The sequence below is a fragment of the Caloenas nicobarica genome, chromosome 4 (genome assembly GCF_036013445.1).
Source record: "Caloenas nicobarica isolate bCalNic1 chromosome 4, bCalNic1.hap1, whole genome shotgun sequence".
NCBI classification, from domain to species: domain Eukaryota; kingdom Metazoa; phylum Chordata; class Aves; order Columbiformes; family Columbidae; genus Caloenas; species Caloenas nicobarica.
The window spans coordinates 59,458,855-59,475,669 of record NC_088248.1 but is presented as its reverse complement, the minus strand read 5'-3'; the positions used below and the strand labels follow the sequence as shown (position 1 = coordinate 59,475,669).

General features: G+C 37.1%; 1 protein-coding gene across 1 annotated transcript in view; it reads left to right on the top strand.

Moving 5' to 3' along the window:
* TBC1D19 (TBC1 domain family member 19) overlaps nt 1-3,978 on the top strand; it is a 51,235-nt gene extending 47,257 nt beyond the window's left edge. The window contains exons 18-21 of the mRNA XM_065633878.1: nt 529-620; nt 1,342-1,457; nt 2,386-2,456; nt 3,455-3,978. Of these exons, the coding sequence (XP_065489950.1) occupies nt 529-620; nt 1,342-1,457; nt 2,386-2,456; nt 3,455-3,529 (354 nt within the window). The 3' untranslated portion in view covers nt 3,530-3,978. The remainder of the gene's footprint in view (nt 1-528; nt 621-1,341; nt 1,458-2,385; nt 2,457-3,454) is intronic.
* Nucleotides 3,979-16,815: the final 12,837 nt, after the last annotated feature.

Genomic DNA, 16,815 nt, shown 5'->3' with positions numbered 1-16,815 from the left:
GCTTTCAGCCAGTAATAGCAGGGAAACCGGTCAGACAGGAATCTTTTGATTTTCATGGCTATTTTTAAAACAAATTTTGAAATGTGTTTGCATTTCACCTTTTGTAATTATCCCCATTACTGTTTGTTTCTAGTTATCAGAGATATATTATTTGTCACATCTTCTTATTTTTAGTGGATGTATAGTGTAACTGAGTTCTATTTCATGAAAGGGGAACTATGTCAAGTAGGTCATATCGTAATAACCTGCTAAGTACTTAGACCCTGACATACAAATACCATAAGTAACTTACAGCTGAAATGGACTATGAAAATACGTTATGTTGCTAATACATAGGACCAAGGCTTGGGTGACTGAAGGCATTAGAGCTGCTTGTGTCCTGTTTACGTGAGCTGTATATTATTAATGTATCACTAATAGTGTTTTATGACTTGAATTAAAAGTTCATGCATACTTACATGCTGAAACTGTTTTCTCAGATTTGACAGGATGAGTGTTAGTATTCAGGATGTGATCTTGTTTCACTAGGGCATCGTGTCATTGTGCTTACTGTTCGAGACTCTTCTACAAACCCATCTGCCCCAGCTCTTTTATCACCTTCGAGAAATCGGTGCTCAGCCGTAAGTACTTCTTTCTGACTGGCTACAAATGTTGCAGATTCATTGTTCTGAAAATGCTGTTCTGTAGTATTTTAGTTGAAAAGCTATGGGAAATTATTCAAAAGCGCATTTTTCCTTGAAAGTCAGTTGGAGTCCTTTCTCTAACATGCATATGTGTGCTTTGTGCATTTCTACTATATGTTCTATGAAGAAGAGAGGAGAATTGCTCTATAAGAAATGCTGCATTATTCAGTTAATTTTCAGTTATTCATGTCAGATCTGATGGAACTGATTTATTTCCTGGGAGAGAGAAGACACAGAGGTTTGTTAGTTACAGCAGGAGCTACTGAAAGGAGAGAGAGCGCAAGGGACTGTCATTCTATAGAGTACTCATGGCACCAAGTGCAATACAACCTGAAAATCTTACTGTTACAACTGGTATCCATCTTAAAAGCAGAAGGATGAAACATTGGGGATGATAATAGCTGAGGATCTCTCTAATGTGCTTGTTTGGTCAGAATATTTTTATGATAATAGTACTTTGTTAAACAAGATGCTAAATAGTTTTCTCATGGCTGTTGCAAAGGGAAATATTGGTTGCTAATGCAGCAAGAGAAAAATGGCTATTCTTCCTGGAAAAGAAATGCAGAAGAATAGTAAAATATTTTCAGTTTATAGAGGATTTGTCTAATAGTTATGGGATACAGAAATATAATAACTATTATTTATCACTTGTTTGCAGGCTACGAATTTCATTTAAATGGCTGGTACGGGCATTTTCTGGTTATTTAGCTACAGATCAGCTCTTGCTTCTGTGGGACAGAATCCTGGGATACAACTCTCTAGAAATTCTTGCTGGTAATAGAATTATTTTTACAAAACGTGTTAAGTCCGGGTGGATGTAAGGCAAATACATGTTAGCTTGAATATGTTTTGTGAAATATGTTCCAGAAAACTAGAATTGCATAAATACTACATCTCTAACAAAAACATGCGAGGTATTTTTTGTTATGACAGTACTCCAAAAATACCAAGTGCTCTGTGAATAGAACATAGGATATTCTCTCAGCTTCAGCAGTAACAATAAACTAGTTTATCACCTTTCACAAAATACAAGATTCATGTTACTCATTTATGGCAAGTACTTCTTCAGTACTTACAGCAGCTGAGAATTCCCCAGATTTTGCTGGATTTCTTCTTTCACAGCTCCATCTTTTAAGACATTTTGGAAGTTTCGTACTGATTTTTTAAAAGGAAATTCTGTGCTAAGTTTTATGCAAAGTTTTAGATGGGGGTTCTAAGGAAGGACATGTATCTTCACTTGGGTCAGACTTTGACAACAAAGTAGGTGAATAGAAGAGAAGAAAAAAGATTTTGGTTCTATTTGTGCATGTAAGACAGCTACGTAGAGAGATACAATTTTATAAGATAAACCAGATGAACTTTGATTAGTATTATATAATGTTCACAATTGAAATACTGCTATTTCAATAAATTAAGATTATTGGCTTAGAAATGGACAAATTGTAAATCACACTGTCCCTTTAATTAAAAAGCTAGTCACATAAAGCATTTTCAATCAGACTTTCCTGAAAGAATGTTGTGGTTTTCCTGTCCTTTTAAAGAATGGTGAAAGAAACTCAAACACAGCCATGCATCATTGTATATGATTCTTCAGAATGAAAATAATTACTCTAAGGGAGTGAGAATTGGTGTTTTACATCAAAATTAATTCTAACCACTAATTAACAGGTCAGCAACTTAAATATTGGGCATTTTCTTTCAGTCCTGGCAGCTGCCGTGTTTGCTTTCCGAGCAGTCAACCTGATGGAGGTGACATCACTGGCTGCAGCTGAAGTAAGGATAAGTTTCAGTTAGAGGAGATTGAAATAGTTTCTGATGCTTTGCCAACAAGAGTAACTTAAGCTTCACATGGCACATGGTACATAGTGCAAATCTTTCTGCCTGAATTCTTACCTTAGATAAAAAATTAAGGAAACTGTGAACATGCAGTACATAATACCGCTTTTCTGGAGTAAAAAGAAATAGAAGAGTATATACTTTACAGAAATGCAATGTTATAAAAGTATTTCATACAATCTGATCTTTTTACTATTTTAATATATAATTTATGTGTGTGGGATTTCAAAATATTGTGGAGGTTCGTCTCCTTTTTCTCGGTCCGTTTTAATGTAGTTGCTTATATGGTTTTTGATATTACAAAAATTTTGCAAAATTATTTTTATCAATGTTGAATCTGAAATTTCACTGTGAGTGCTGCCATTTTACAGATGGAAAATGAAGAAAATTAAGTCATTAAGATGAAAATTATTATTGTTTATCTCTACCAATTTGTTAAAATATATTTTTCCCAAAAATCTGGTGATGTGTTTTTTTCAAACTTTGAGTGCTTGTGATGACCCTTTTTTTGTTGATGTTTTTAAACATGCCTTCATGAGAAGACATTGACTATTTGAGTCATTACATTGGACTTACTTCACAAGTACTAGCCAAGCCACAGGATAAGGATTCTTAATTCCCAATTATTTTTAGAAGCAAGTTGAAATGTTAGACCCCTTATTCCCCCATGATGCCATGTGTATTTGAAGGCTAATGGCTAAAATAAAGTTACTTGGTTTATATACATAAACATATGCTTTTTCTTTGAAATATTAAAATGAAGAATAATACAATAAGGCACTAACATAAAACAGCATAATTTGTTTCTAGCCAGGTCTGAATCTAATTGTTGTTAGTATTGTAGTATTTGAATCTTTTTCTGACTTCTTGTCTTGGTTTAAAGAAATTCGATTTAAATGTCAGGTTTAACAAGCCTTTTTGTTGTTTTATCCTAGGCTGTACTTGCTGACCTGTCAACCCTGAAAGTTATGCCTCTTCTTCAAATCTTCTTGTTTGCTACTGTCACTTGATCTGCTTCAACAATACTGGTACCACAGTTCCAGTCTTTCTTGAGAAGCCTAATCAACTATGCAATGTCTGCATAAAACCAAAATTAAGCTGTATGTATACTATTAATTTAGAAATCGTGACCTTAAAATTTCTGAACTGAAAACAATAACTTTGCACACAAGTTTGTGCAGTGCATGCTACTGAATTTCACCATAACAGCAATGATTCTTACTTTCACATTAAGAATTGCTATTTGTTCAAATAAACAATATGAATCTGTGTCTAAAATGCATGTAGTATTAAATTAAATAAAGTAAATGTAACTTGTGATCTGAGTGTTGTAATGTTAATGTTGGAGTTGGAAAAGCTCTCTTTTAATATGAAGTTACCTTTTCATGCTCACGGCTTAGAGGTTATCAGCTCAAATACTGTCAATTGAGAAAATAAAGATACTTTTAACTTGCAAGAATGTTTTCTCATTTTCTAAGAAAAATATGGGATCATACATCGGTTCTGCTATCTCTGTCTTTTTTATTCTCTTCACATAAATTTTCTCCATGTTCTTTCTCATGTTAAATAAACTTCTGTTTGTTCTTTTCATGTACAAAGATGTAGTCACGCATTCCCCATTCATCTTCAGTTAGGTATACAGCTATCTCAGGCATCTTCTAAACTCCTACCCAGAGTCCCATCAAAGGGCCCGTGTTGTAAAATATGTTCCCCTGCAGACAAGGCCGGAGCATAGCTTCCTCCAGAACTTGTTGGAGCCAGTCCTTACATGAGCCAAACTATTCCCTGAGCCCGATGCCAGGAGTCCTTTTGCTGTGCCCCACACCCCTCGGGGAGCGCAGTGCTGTGCCTTTGCCAGTTTTCCAGCCTCTCTGATTCAGCAGCTCAGGCTTCAGTTTAGAATCCAAACTCGTATCGATGTGTGACGGATTGTCACTACACTGTCACGCTGGCTTGTTGTCTGGTAGTGCTTGTACCTTTTTGTGACGTCTTCCAGCTTTTTCCACTGATTTGTTTGCTACCAAAGTTGGAATCAATAATCTGGTTTGATTAAGCATATCTTACTACCTGAAAAAGCATCAGAGTTAAAAGAACATAATGGGTAATATAGCCACTGCGTTTGCCATAGGACTTTTATCTTTGCTTAATTTATGTACGTGTAGTTGTCATCATTTGTCATACATACTGAATGTATGACAGTGAAACACAAATCCTTCGTAGTTTGCACAAAAGTCGTCTGAACGGTGATATAAGCTGTAGCGTCAGATAGGGTTGTGAGCCTTATGTCTGTGATTCTTGTTGTCTCTGTCAGGATAATGTAGTAAGAAACTTACTGAACTTTTATAGACTGCTAGTAAATTTTTAAGGCTAATTTTTAAAAAGGTAGAGGTGTGGACTCAGTACTTCTCACTTCTTATATAAAGAACCAAACTGCTTTAGAGGTATGACCTATCGAATGAGAATATTTGGGGAAATTTTGTTCTGGATAACAAAGAAAATTGATCTTAATATTTGCAAGAAATGGTTTGTGTGGGTTTTGTTGTTGTTGTTTTGGGGTTTTTTTAAACTGTTTAACTAGAGGCTTTTCTATGACATTTAGTTTTTAAAAAGAGGACATACGTGACAGCTTTTATCCTTAAAGCAAGTATTACCCTATTTTATCTATGGAGAATGGAGGCATAGAAAGTGATTTGCTAAAGATTACAGAGTAAATTCCTAAAAGATGCGAGCAGTGTCTCCTCTCCTGAATTCCTGTTTATACTTCAGGATGCTCAGTTTGTGTATTAACCACAAGACCTTATTTCATTTTCAGAACAACACCTATAGTGCACACCTACCTCTGAAAATGCAGAATGTTGCAGTTTTTAAAATCTGTGAGATTGGGTAGCAATTTAGAAATTGTAATGTTACAAAGCAGTTGCAAGGCTCATGGCTCACTAAGGTCACTGTGGTGAGGTGACATGGTTACCGTGGCTTTTTAGGGAATTAGAAGTATTTACTAAATAGCAAGGGAGATACCCTAGAGGCCTGTTGACCCCCTAATTCCCACTGCTCTGTGCAAGTACATGGTGCAGAATTTGAACATTACCCTAACCCATTCCATATTGGGATTTTTGAGTGATTTTTTTTCTCTTGTTTTCAATAGTTTTGAAAATGTTCTAAGTAGGCAGAGATAGAGACTGTTGGGTTCTTATTTGAACAAGCAGTTCTGCGACTAACAGAATACGGTCTGTTTTCCTCTGACCTGGCATCTCGTTACTCATCTGAACAATCTCGCATTTCCCTTGGCTCTCCTCTGCCTTCCCCACTGGAGTACTTAGACTCCTCTTGCTGACCTCCACCCTCGTTTCTCCTGATGGTGGGACAGGGGACCTTATGGTCTGCGGCTCGTGTGGGCCAACACGTGTCTTCAGCTCGTGCTGAGTGCCGCGGCTGGCTGCCCCGTCAGCCGGGGGTGCCGCGGTGCCAAAGGCTTCACGGGCTGCACGCAGCTCTTGAGCCAGGTGTTGTACGGACCAGCTGTAGCAGCAAATCTCTCGAAGACCTCAGCTGCCTTTTGTGAGATATTTAAGTTGGCTTTTTTGAGACACAATATTTAAGTTGAATTTTTTTGAAACACTGAAAGATGCACACGCATACACACACACACAGAGATGTATACAGGCATAATGAGGATAGTTGCTTTAAAAATGAGATTAAGATGAGACTTAAAATGAACCAGATCCTCTCCTTAGACTTCAACTCTACTGTTAGATTTTTATATATTTTTAAAATCTATTTTTAAAAAACTGCTTTTGCTGAAGATGTATTGTTTTCACGCTTCCCATAGTTTCTCAATTTAGTTCCAACAAAATACCATTTCAGATTCTGGCTGATATTTGTATTTTTAATCTCCCTTGCTTAAATAACACTAATTTCAAATATTTTTCTTTAATATTAAAATGGCTGGTTTCTATCTTTCAGCTAGATGATTCTCTTGTATATGTAAGTAGTATTGATTATTTAATTCTTTAACTTTAGGGACCAGATCAAACCTGTTGATGTCTGTGGTCTATCATTTGACTTGCAAATTCCTAAAATTCCTTTTTCTTTTTTGCTGTTATAAGTAATGGCCAGATTTTGACAGCAGAATCATATCTTAATTCATAATTACACCTATTTAAACAGGCTCAGCTGAACCTTCAATGACTCAATTTAGCCAAATTATTTTTCTTGGTCTGTTCCTCCCTATATGAAATCAATATGAACAGACATTTCTGTACAAGAAACAATTGTCTCCCTGTTTATAGATAAAGATCGATTTTTTTTTTTTTTTTTTTTTTGCTGCTTACCTTAGGATTCTGGCTATGGTCTGTCAAAGGTTTCTTGTAATGTCAAATAGGCTGTTTTAAAAAACATGAAAGTAAATAGACTTGTCTAAAAATGTATCCGAGTTATCTTGTTCAGTATTTCCAAAAATATATTGAAACTTAAATCCTGTTGGCTGGGTAATGGAACAATTGAATAACTGGAACAGTTTCTACTTTTTAGTGGATTTTTTTGGTCATAGTAACAAATTTTATTATGAGAAATGGAGAGAGTATGGAGACCATAAAACAGTTGGGTATCCCAATAAAGAGAAAAGGCTAAAAAGAGACTCCATTTTAAGACAAATTTCTACTTGTTACCAGAAACTAGAAAAAAAAATGCCCAAGCATATGCCTCTCTTACTGTTATCTAACAAATTTTATAAAATTCTTCCAAAAAGACTGAAGGGATTTCATTAAACAGAATTGGTGTATAAAGATCACCTAGGACAAAGCAATTTAGTGAGCAACTTATTAATAATAAGTAAGAGTTTATTTAAAAGATACTGAAATATACGGCAAAACTGTAGGGCTCTATCTTCAGTGAGGAAGGGGAAGAGCCTTTTGACATATTTTAACAAATCGGTGAAAAATTCTGTTCAGTCTTTTAGGTGAGGAAGCGGGGGCAGGAGGGAGGATGCAGCAGGGGTGGTGGGAGCTGCTGGGCTCTTCCTCGTCCCTCCTTTCCCAAAGGCTGCTCCTGCCCATGCCTGGCTGCGGGCGGACGCTGCTGTGCCGCCTGTTTTCATCCCCAAAGCCCAGACAGGAAAGGCAATTAGCTGAGGAGAGCATCTGAGATCAACAGAGCTTTGTGTTTTGTACAGCCAGCCACAGCCGGCTTCCTCCGGCCCCAAAACTCCCCTCCTGTGCAGCCGCTGGGCAGGGAAGGCAGCAGGGCCAGGACCTGGACTAGGAGCGGGGCCAAGAAAGAGCCTGGACCAGGGCCAAGAAAAAGCCAGGACCAGGGCTAGGACCAGGGCCAAGGCAAGGTCCCCTGGGGAATGGCCATCGGAGGGAGCATTCGCCGGCCGTCCTGTCCTCCTGGGCAGCACCACCAGGAGAACTGTCCCTGTGAACAACTCCCCCTCCAGACAGCCCTATGAACGGTACTGGGTTTCAGAAGTGCTGAAGGATAACTGTGGTGCTTTTTGTTGTTGTTGCTGTTTGGTTTGTTTTGCTTTTACAGCTGTTGGATGCAGTATGAGAGGGGGGAAAAAACCCTTCCGGAGGCTTCAGGCTTTCAGCACAAGGCCACACTTGTTATGAGGGACTGCATGTCTGTGAACAGTTCTGCAAGAACCATTTATTGTAGTAAATAGCCACAGGATAATCTGAAATTTCTAGAATACAGAATAAGCTGTGCTGCTAATTGAAATCACTGAAAGATTGTTTTTTTCTTGTACAGTTCATGCTCAGCTTTTTCAATACCTTAACAAAACTGTTAATGCAAGGGAAGATCATTTTGTTCCAGTAACGGAACTGTTGTGCAGTGCTTTAGAACAGCGTTAAAATGTCTCATCTTTGTATTTTTTTTTAATTAGACAATTAATAGTATGCCTACCAAATTATGGCGATGCAGACCAATTACACTTTTGAGAAGCACCTCAGGATACTTGTGCCTCTGCTGATGACAAACAGTGCAGATCTTAACGGGGACAGAACAAAAATATGGTTAGAATAGGATGTTTGTCCTGGGTTCACCACACTTTGTAAGACTGCGATACATAGACAACTGTAACGCAGTCTAACTGTGCTAAATATTGACTGGGGATCAGCCTGGAAATAACTGGAGGGAGGAGCGGTAATACTGCTTTTTGCAAACTGGGAGGTTCACCTGATTCCGTGCATTGTCAGACATTGCTGGGTACAGAAGGTGAACTGCAGGGTCTGTGAGGGAAGACATAGCGAGACCTCTATTTGCCCACATTTCAGAATCAGTGTGGTGTTCTAGATGTTGGACTACCGATACGTGCAAACAATCATCTCTAGAGAACTGGTTTTATGGAGGACCATGGTCCTTTGCCAAATGACATTGTGTTTGGCTGAACAGTTTGAACAAATTGTTTCTGTTGGGATTATGACCAAAATAAATGCAATATTTAACGAAGCATTAAAAGCTCACCATTTGCGCAACGCAAAGCATGTGACCATTTTCTGTGTTTTGTTTTTTTTTAAAAAAATCTGTATCATGTTGCTAAGAGGCAAATTGGAATTTGACAGTCAAATAAAAATGTATTATATTATAGCCACATAGTATGTTTTAGTAGGTATCTGATAGTTCATTTTATTCAACAGTTGTGCATTCCATGAATGGTATATTTTGTTCTTTTTTTCTGAAAAGCTCTATTTAGAGCAGTGATGCTCTTAATGAGCCCAATTATAAGTAGTAAATCAGCACAAATATATGCTGTAAAAAGCAATAATAATTAATTTTGTATCTGTTCAGAATTATTTATTATTTAAATTTCTTTGATAATGTCTAGTGTCACAACATTTTCCCTTTCCATCTTTTTTTGTAAGCGCTTCTGGGTTACAAAAACATAAACATTGCTTTGAAGCACAGTCTTGGTTCATTAATGTTAACATCAAATTCTGCCTGTGGAAAACTGGCGTTGTTACAGCTTGTGAAGGAAGTTTGGGTTGCTTTCGGCATTCATGTTAGTGGCAAAGAAGGTCACTCCATAGTTTCCAATATAAAGACATATTTAGATATTTAATTTTAGTTCGTGATACATTTGAGATGTTTTAACCATAACCAGTTTCTGAAGACAATGCAGTCAACTGACAGGCATGGGAAAGTAGCGTTATCAGTATTAATACCCCTCACAGTCAACACACAGGCAGGAGAACCTGTCCCCACCTCTGTGTCACTCTCACAAAACACACTTCCACTATGTGGAAACTGATTCAAGAAAGGAAGCTCTTGTGGGAAAAGGTGCTCAAATTCTGTACATTATCATCTCTGCAACACCAAAATGAATATGATTTTCTATTTATATATTTAACAATGTACACTTTCTTCTTCTGACTTTATATTGCATCTTTAGTCAGCAATAAAAACATATATGTCAATTGAAACATAAAAAGGTACTTCTGAAATAATTATTTTTAATTTAAAAGCCTGAGTGAGGTTAATCATATGAAAGAGAAAATGTCTTTTTGATGTGTTAGTATAAATTTTGAAGTTCAAGCTTCTACTACTAAGTGCTTCTGTTCCAAAGCTTTATCTTCCCCTCTCTTCCCTTTTTGGAATATTCATCATCCTTCCATAGTTTTGTGTAATCTGGTTTTCCTGTCTTTGTGAATTACTGTTTACAGCTTAAAGAAAATACAAACTTTTCTGATTAGGACTAAGAAAGATATTGTTTTTAATCTGTTATGAGGAAATCCTGGAAAAACTTTAAAGATTCGATAACAGTTCGTTTCTGCATTAGGTAGTGATATGGATAAAGGGTGAGTATTATAGTAGAGAGACAGTTTACAGCGTGTATTAATTTATTTAGGCAGATAATCAATATTCAGACCGGGAAACCCACAGTTAAAAGATGGAACTTGTAGATGTTTGGGCTTTGCAGGTTAAGAAACACCTGAATAGAGGCTTGAAATCTTAGAAAGCCAAATCCATCAAAGACCTTCCTGTCAGTGCAGTCTTCTCACAACAGCAGGGACTGGTGCCCAGGATGTTTTCTTGAACATCCTGTCACATTTCCGAACGCAAACCTGGAGGAAGCGTGTGGAGAAAGGAAGCAGTGCGTACCTGTCGGGTTGTCAGTGGGAAGGACAGAACCAGACAGAAGCAGCGAAGTTACAGACCCCATAATGAGTGCAAAGTTTCTCAGGCTGGATGGCACCCTATGAGTTCACTCAAAGTTGGAAAAAAACCTGTCTGAAATCTCTGTTGAACACCTTGGCCTTGAAAGAAGTCACACAAGGCGGTGTGTGTACTAACTGTCAAGCAGGTGAAGGAAGAGATTCCCATTAATCTCTGCCACTCACAAAACTCCCCTGTACTACCAGGCTTGTATTGAGGAAGGGGTCAGGATGGTCGCTTGTACAAATAAACTTGTTTTGCATACGCTAGATCTTTATGCGGTCTTCTAGAACATAAGAATAGAACATTTCCAGAGAATGGTGAAATCTGGGCAAAGAATTAAAAAAAAAATCATCTTATGTGATATGTACAATATGTAAAATAGAAATTTGTGGTGCTAGAGGCTTTACATTTTCTTCTAGTTTGTCAGACCTTTCCTGGGCTCTACAAAATGGTAAAAATTTCTCCTAGAAGCTGATAAAAATCTTGATTTTTTAAAATAAACTGTGGGTTTGGTTTGGTTTGTTTTTAGTAAAAAAGTAAGGCTCTCTCTGACATGTAAGGTCTATCTTTGCCTATTGACATGTGATTTTTTTTTCCATTGAATAAAGGAATTTATATAAATATGTATTTTCCTATTTCAGAAGCAGGAACTGTAATTTTTATGGTTATTTTAGCTGTGTTTTCAACTCAAGGCTAGTATTCTTATAGCTAAGCAATTCTGAACATTTTTATAAAATCTCAATTCAGGCTGTTGTACTTTTATAAATGAAAAGATCACCTTTTTTCAGCAGCAGACATGTGCAATGTAAAATGTTATAAAAGAAGTAGCCCTTCATAAATACAATATTTTTTGAAAGTTCCAAACAGTTTAATGAAAAATATTTGCAGTTGAACTGTCCTTTTTGTTCTTTGTAGAATCTACTGAAGATCTCTCAGAAAACTGGACCCAGCCCAAGTGAAATGAATACATTCTCAGTGGAAATCGAAGACAGCTTTTCGGTTTTCTCTAGGCTGAAATTTTGCCCCTTTTTTTGAAAACACCATGGTGAGGTTATTAAATGGCAAGTGCAGGATAAACTTCTCTCTCCTGAATTCAGTCCAGACATTTAAACAGAGAGATGGTTACTGATACTGCTCAGAAAATCGTTCCAATGAAAACAGGTCAACACTGCACTCTCTGCTTTAGGTGAGATCGGGCCATTCAAAGGCAGGGTTATTATGGGACAGACATGGGACTCAGTGCTGTATTAAGATTTTAGTGAGAATTAATGCTAGGTATTTTAGCTTTTTATTTCCTTTGTAATATGTATTTTACATTTTCACTAGCCCCCTTTTTTTAGCATAAGTTTACAGGTGATCTGTCAGACCTAAAAGGAGGAGTTATTGAAATTTAAGAAGTACACCATGCATTGTGCTCTTCTTTCCAGCTTAAAACTCCCAGGACAAGGCAACCACCCTGCTTTAAGGAACAACACCCACTGCCGTAGTTCATGGTTGGCTCCAGTCTCTCCCCAGTAACTCTGGACAGATGTCACATCTACCTCAAGCCTTTATAATTCAGGAGACGTTAGTATAATTTTTTTGGTTTTGTAGCTAACTGCTTCTTGAGCTTGCCCTTTTTTCAGATACAAAAATACCAAGATTGTGTAGAAGGTACCGGTCCTGGAGTGATATAAAAACTTTCAATTTTGAAGGATCACAAATCCTGGTTCCAGGTGAAAGGAAATGCCACTGGTGTTAGCACAGTTATTCCCACCAGGAATGCATCTTTGGAGCCAGATGCTTCTCTGTGTCTCTCCTTAGTCCTTCAAGACTGGTTCTAAAGATACTGTCTGGACTAACTTAAGTGTAAATATGATGGCAAATACCAAATCATACGGAAAGCTTTACCCATTGCTACTGGCTGCCTGTTCCAATGCTTACATACTGTAAGTATTTACCTTTACGGTTGTTTTCTAGGTATATCATTTCAGTAAGGCCTAAAAGTTATTCAGATTCCTGTGTCCCAAGGACATGAAATAAGACATATGGAAAAGCATCAAGACCACTTTCTGTGGCTCATTCCCTAGTGGATAAGAAACAAATGAACATTCAGTTTCTTTTCTTCTGAAAGCTGATTTGCCTCTCTTCTCAACTTCCTACTCTTTTTTTTTTTTTTGTCTTTAATGGCAAGACATGTAGAGCAGGATCTAGTTAAACTTACTATAGAAATCTAGCAGTTAAATGGCTAAAATAGTTTTGCAAGGCTCCCCTTATTGTCAATGGAGAGAAACAAGTGTTTAAAAGGAAAAGTTGTCTGATCTTAAATGCTTATTTTACTATGCAATGAACAACTTTCTGGAAATTCCCATTACTGCCTATTGACTCTAACGGGATCAGCAGTTGACTGTCTCTGATTTATTATAGATGTCTAACTTTCAGCTGAGCCCTTCCCTGTGTTTCCTATTAACCACCATGAACAGTTTAAAAGGAACTGACAAAACTCATTAAATAGTAGATAAGTCCTAAACAGATCATATCAGAGAAAGGTGACAAACTTCACCAAATATAGAATTTTCTTGTCCCACTCCTAACCAAAACTCTCCCAGTTTCATCATGAAAGCAGAAAAAGGAATAAAAAAGTCCAGATTTGAGGAAGATCATGAAGGTCATTTAGCTCCACTTATCAGGGAAGTTTAGTGCATTGCACACAACCCTCCAAGTATCACAACCTGCAAAGCAAACCAGAACAAAATGAACAGTATGTACCATCTCTCTACATGTAAGCAATGGATGAAATTTCACTCTCCTTTTTTTTTTTTTTTTTTACCTGAGGAATATAAGTGTTTGTAGTGAGTCATAATGCCAAATGACCAAGGTTGTATCTGAAAGTAGGAAGACGGTCTATTTCCAATGACCTTGTACCTGAGGATATGGCCTCCGATGTTTTTTTCCCTATTACCCAAACCAAAACATAAAAAAAATTGAGACAAAGACAAAATACCTGTTATTTGATTTTCTGAGCAGTAGTTTCCATACCTCCTTCAACTTTCTAGGTGATTTGAGACTTGCTGTCTCTGCCTTTGCAGAACGATCTTATATATTAGGTGCCGCGTCACTCACAGCACCTGGCAATACGTGCCATGGAGTTGTGAGGGATCCTGAGAGCTCCTGTTTACAGGATGTGCAACTTGCCTGCAGAAATTCCAGGAAACCGTCTGCTTGCTGTGACCTCAGAGCAGCCATTTCAATCCACCACAAACCACCTGACAATAGAATTGTATTTACACATGATACACATGCTCACTAGGCTTTTTATTGCTATCTGCTAGTCACAGATCATGAGAATATAATTTCCTACTCACTCAAGATCTGGCCTCAGGTGTACTGGTTGTTTCTTCTACTTTTCAAACAACAGCTGCTAGAACTACCAGAACCACACTTGAAGTAAAAGTTGTGGTCACTTCCTTCTTGCTTCTTCATAAGGTCACAAATATTTTTTGTTCTTATCCCAAATTTTTACTTTAAGGGGCAAATTATTTCCACTATAAATAATTAATCCAACAACATTTTTATGACCATGCTTATTCAGGTACAGAGCAGCTCTATACATTAGGAACTAACAGGGCTTTAGCTCCTTGTACAGGCAGAATAAAAATATTCTGAAAGTTACTACTCACACAATTTTTAATGCAACATTTACTTTCCAGCCACTGAGGAAATTACAACTGATCCTCCAGCACAGCAATACCAGCCTGAATAGGTGGACTCCATCCTGAACAGTTCCTGTTGCAAGTGAGCGGGAACTTTTTTTTCCTAGTGAAAACATCCCTAAACATGCTTCAGGAGACAGACTTCAATCCTTGCTACGATCACGAGTATGTGCTAAATTACTATATCTAAATGATACCTTTTAAAATTGTGAATTTTATTCTATTTTCTTCATCACAGTTTATCGGCATACTTGTTAAAAGATAAAAGCTAGTCATGCACAGTAGTGACTCTCATCACCTCCTGACTGTAAGTTTTTTCCTTGTTTCCTGTCTAGCAGGAAGGGAGGGAATAAGCAGACACAAAGCACTGACTGTCTCTGCTGTAGGTAAGGGTGGATTTAGAGATTTACTGAGATTCAGAGAAAGTGAAAGAAAGAATATGTACATACTGGACTTTTATATATATACACACGTATATATATATAAACCCATCGAAATTATCTGTAGTTCCTTCCCCCTGAGATAGCCTTTTTCTGTGAGTCATCTCTATACATATCACTTCTGTGTTGAAGTGGGTTGAATGCTTGCATTGCTGAAAGAGAAAGATGGCAAGCAAATTATTTTTAGTGTATGGATTGGTTGTGTAATATTGCTGTGCATTAAACATCAAGAATTATTACATTGATAATTTAAAGAGAGTTTGAATTACAAATGAACTGCTTATGACTTTACTGGGGATGCAAAATTGCCACAATAAAAGCCTCCTTAAAATTTAATAAGATGCCAGACTGTAGAAGGCCAGACAATCCATTTTGGCAAAAAAGTTATAATGAGGAATGCTTTAAGTAGACCAGATGAGGAGAAGGACTCAATCACATAATGACCTCCAAGACTGTCCCTTGACAGTTTTTAACATACTTCTGATCACCTTAATCTGTAATGTATTCATTTCCACAAGTGTTTTTGTGTTACTCTCAAATGTCTTTTAGCTGTCAAAACATATAACAACCCATCACTTCATTGCAATCTAACTGACATGCCAAATAATATTCAGCCAGATAGCAAGGTTCCCTCCCCTCCATCACCAGCAAGATTGTGTCCAGGCAAGCTGGTTGGCTCTTGCTGCAGATTCCAGAAATCATAATGCTGCCTGAAATACTTTATTCACTCATTCTGCTATTGTTTTCCTTCAGATTTGGTATCTCCAGATGTGCCTCCAGATCTTGTGTAAACAGATTGAGTCTTTGTTTATTTTTGAAATAAACAACATCCAACCACAGTCTGCCTACCCAACATCTTCTAGCCGGATTGTCATCTTTGTTCCCATAAAGAACTCAACAAATCGAAAAAAAGCGTAAGTCAGTCTTCCGTGCAAATAGCAGCTGCAGCTGCAATGAACATTTGCTGAATAATTAGTATTTTTCAAGACTTTTTTCATATTTGTACTTTACTTTTTAAGTGTTATAGGAGACAATCCTCTGCAATACTAGTTGACAATACTGATTGAAAAAAAATCTAAGATTAGGAGACATAATCAAAAAGCTCTTTGCAGATCTAAAGCCCTAGTTTGCAGTTGATGACTGCTCCTTCCCACTGATTGAAAGAGATTTTGTCATTTTATCAGCATTTGAGCCTATTACCAGGCAATTTGCTCATTTGGGAGATACCTAGACACTCGGTCATCGATAAGAAGATCATAAAAACTAATACATTCATCAGTTAAGGAAAATGTTTTAAGTCATTTCCATTCTCTCAGTTCCAATTTCATTACTGGACCAAGATAACATCTATGGCCCACAGTTTTGGTGTCCATTAAGGTCTGGGAACACAGGACCACTTAAAATACTGAGTACTGTTTCCTCTTGAGCTGACGGCTTTCCCTCCTCGAAACATAAACTTCAGAAACAACTGAGAAAGGGTTCCTAGACTGATCCTCTCATCTTGGCAAATATAAAGCCTATAAAATTCTACCTCCAGTCAGCATGTGAAATCAGAGAACTAGAAGGTTGAAATCAGTACATTTTTTTTTAATAATTAGGGTACAGATGAGAGTAACATCCCGAATCAAGATAAGATATTTGAATTTTACTCTCAAGCCTGTTCAAAATGATTGTTTCTTTTCACAGCATTTGTAGAATCAAATGTTTTTGGGACAATTTACTGACATTCTGGTGGTCATTGCTTATTTGAACTTAGATTAACTTACCGTTAGTTTGTATTTGCATTGTTCATTAATAAATAAAACTGATTGTATTAATTTCTACCTGATATTTTGCTTATTTCTAAATCTTCTTTTATGTTATGTGCCGTTCAAGCATTTTTTCAGTTTGTGCTTTGTTTCTGTTTTGCCCACCAGGTTTCTTTCTTATCTGTTAGTATCAGCCTGTTTCTGTGCCTGGTTATAATTTTTCTTCTTGAGTCCTCACATCTACCCAGAGCATTCC